General features: G+C 46.2%; 1 protein-coding gene across 1 annotated transcript in view; it reads left to right on the top strand.

Annotated features, from left to right (window-relative positions):
* Positions 1-796: 796 nt before the first annotated feature.
* SOD1 (superoxide dismutase 1, soluble) overlaps positions 797-2,708 on the top strand; it is a 7,973-nt gene continuing 6,061 nt past the window's right edge. Inside the window, exon 1 of the mRNA XM_011989062.1 lies at positions 797-834. Within this exon, the coding sequence (XP_011844452.1) occupies positions 797-834 (38 nt within the window). The remainder of the gene's footprint in view (positions 835-2,708) is intronic.

Raw genomic sequence — 2,708 nt, 5'->3', positions numbered from 1 at the left:
CGTGCTGCCCTCCGGGGTCCGTGGGCCGCCGCCGCGGGCTCTGTCGTGGTGCTTGGAGCAGCTGTGCTCCCTTGCTTGGCTGTGTTCTCGTTCCTGAGGGTCCCGTGGACACCGAGTGGCGCAGTGACAGGCCCGGCCCGGGGATGGCGACTGCGCCTGGGCCCGCCTGGTGTCTTAGCATCCCTCTCCGCGTTCCGGCTTCAGCGCTCTGGGTCAGGGAGTCTCCGCTTTTGTACAGCTCTAAGGCTAAGTATGGTTTTTATATTTTTAAAAGGCTTTGGTAAAAAAAAAAATACGCAACAGAGACCGTTTGTGTGACACTTTGCAGGAGTTTGTTGGCCTCTGTTCTAGGTCATGGTTGGGCTGCAAGGGCAGAGAAGGTAGCCTTGAATAGAGGTCCTTTTCCTCCTCCTAAGCTCCGAGAGCCAGAGTTTTAACTGACCGTTTTGGGGACTTTCGAGGGCAATGATTCTTAACTTTGGGTGCACAGTTAGCTTATGTGAAGGTCTTACTAAAAATACACCAGAGCCCAACCTCAGACCAATTACATCAAAACCTGACCTAGCGCAGGTGATTATTGCTGTTTTTTAAGTTTCCAAATGTGATTTTGATGTGCACCTACGATTGAGGACTGTTGTTTGAGGACAATGGGTGGGGTTTGGGATTTGGAAATTGGAAGACCTAAAGTTTCCATTACACCGAATTGGTACTTAGTAACTCTTGTCGGAGCATTTCTTAAGCCAAATTTTCTGTGAAGTGGCTTTAAAATTGCTCTGCCAGTAGGCACGTTGCTAAGATGGTCAGAGACAAACTTCTGAACGACTCTTGTAAAATGTACAGAAATATTTTCATAACTATTATCAGTAAAACTGCAAAACGTGTTGCAAGGAAGGTGCTTGTGATAACACTGTCCCCAGAGCCTTAGTGAAGTTACCAATTGGTGGAAAATTGTCTCGTACTCGGCTTAAAAGTCATGAGACAATATTTATCATATGAATGAGATTCAGTCTTTAAAGGGGTTTACAGAAAGGTGAGAGGACAGGAAGTTAGTCTGTGCAAGTGTCTGAAATGTTTATGAGGGAGATACGAGTTTAGCTTTTTTCTTCAATACGTCTCCAGATTTTCTGGAAAAGGTTCTTTGGCATTTGACTCCATTTTGCTGTTTCATTTGTCAGACTTTGTTTTGTCCCTCTTTACTTATTCCCACATAATTCACTAGTACTAGTGTTGTGTTTTGTTTCTGAGACCGAGTCTCGCTCTCTTGCCCAGGCTGGAGTGCAGTGGCGCCATCTCGGCTCACTGCAACCTCCGCTTCCTGGGTTCAAGCAGTTCTCCTGCCTCAGGCTCCCGGGTAGCTGGGATTACAGGCGCGTGCCACCACGCCCAGCTAATTTTTTGTCTTTTAGTAGAGACCGGGTTTCACCATGTTGGCCAGGATGGTCACGATCTCTTGACCTCGTGATCCACCCTCCTCGGCTTCCCAGAGTGGTGGGATTACAGGCGTGAGCCACCGTGCCTGGCCACCAGTACTAGTCTTAAGACGCCTCTGTGGAATTCCTTCTCCCTGGCCTTTGAGAATCCATACATGAACCCAGGTTTCTGTCATTTTCCACCTTCCCTGAGCAGCGTGCATAGTTCCTTCTTTTAAGCACCTGGCTTCGTTTTGGTTGGTGCCCGTTGTACCTGAGAAAGAGCCTTGGATAGTGGAGCATTCCAGCTTTCCAGATATGCAGAGATAATAAATTGGCTATAAACTACCTGGCGTGGCCTATTCCGTGTTTAAAATCTTAGACTCGTGGCTAGTTTTTACAAATCAGAATTTTTCACCTAATAGTCCAGTTTTCCTAGCTTCTCTTGAAGAATTGTTGGAGATCTCTTCATACTGAGCCTTCATTAGCCCAGGACAGTACTGCTGGAGCTTTCCAGGCCTGTGTTACTCACTTGAGTTCACAGCCTGGTCCCTGTAGGGTTGTACCTAAGCACAGCTACTTACATGTTCCCAATGTATTACCCGTTAAATGGAGGTTTGAAAGAACCTCCTCTTTTTGGCCCTGTGCTCTTGATAACACAGCATATTTGAGGGACAACTTTCACATTTGAGTTCTTCCAAAATTAGAGGTTGTAGAAGAGTCACAGTGTCTATTCTGAACAAGAAAAGAATTTTAAAAGGCCGCAATTGCCAGAATCCTTCGTTTGAGCAGTGGTATTTTCCAGTGGAATGTCATGTCTTAAGGTTTAATGCCCCTTAACTGTTGTCCCTATTTGAAAACCAAGCTAAAAACAAGAGACACAAACATGTATGACGGTGTGGTGTGGATGCTGTGTTTATTTTAGTCCTGAGATCTACTCGTAATGTCCTTGATTTCTGTATGTAGCCACGGAGCACCATTACCTGTCACCATTGCCTGAATGGCGATACTGCTTGCTTGCTTTTTGGTAGAGTGGAAAGGTTAGGTTTCAGTGCTTGAAAAGATTTCAGAAAACAGTAGTACCTCTGGTTAGACTAGAATCAGTCCTCTCCTGAGGGCAGTGGAATAGGATATTTTCTGACTGCTAATTAAAAATACCTATGATAGCCGGACGCGGTGGCTCACGCCTGTAATCCCAGCAGTTTGGGAGGCCGAAGGGGCGGATCACGAGGTCATGAGATCGAGACCATCCTGGCTAACACGGTGAAACCCCGTCTCTGCTAAAAATACAAAAAATTA

The sequence above is a fragment of the Mandrillus leucophaeus genome, unplaced genomic scaffold (assembly GCF_000951045.1).
Source record: "Mandrillus leucophaeus isolate KB7577 unplaced genomic scaffold, Mleu.le_1.0 Scaffold345, whole genome shotgun sequence".
NCBI lineage: Eukaryota > Metazoa > Chordata > Mammalia > Primates > Cercopithecidae > Mandrillus > Mandrillus leucophaeus.
Note: the sequence above shows the minus strand (reverse complement) of the source record. Positions and strands in the feature narration are given on the sequence as shown.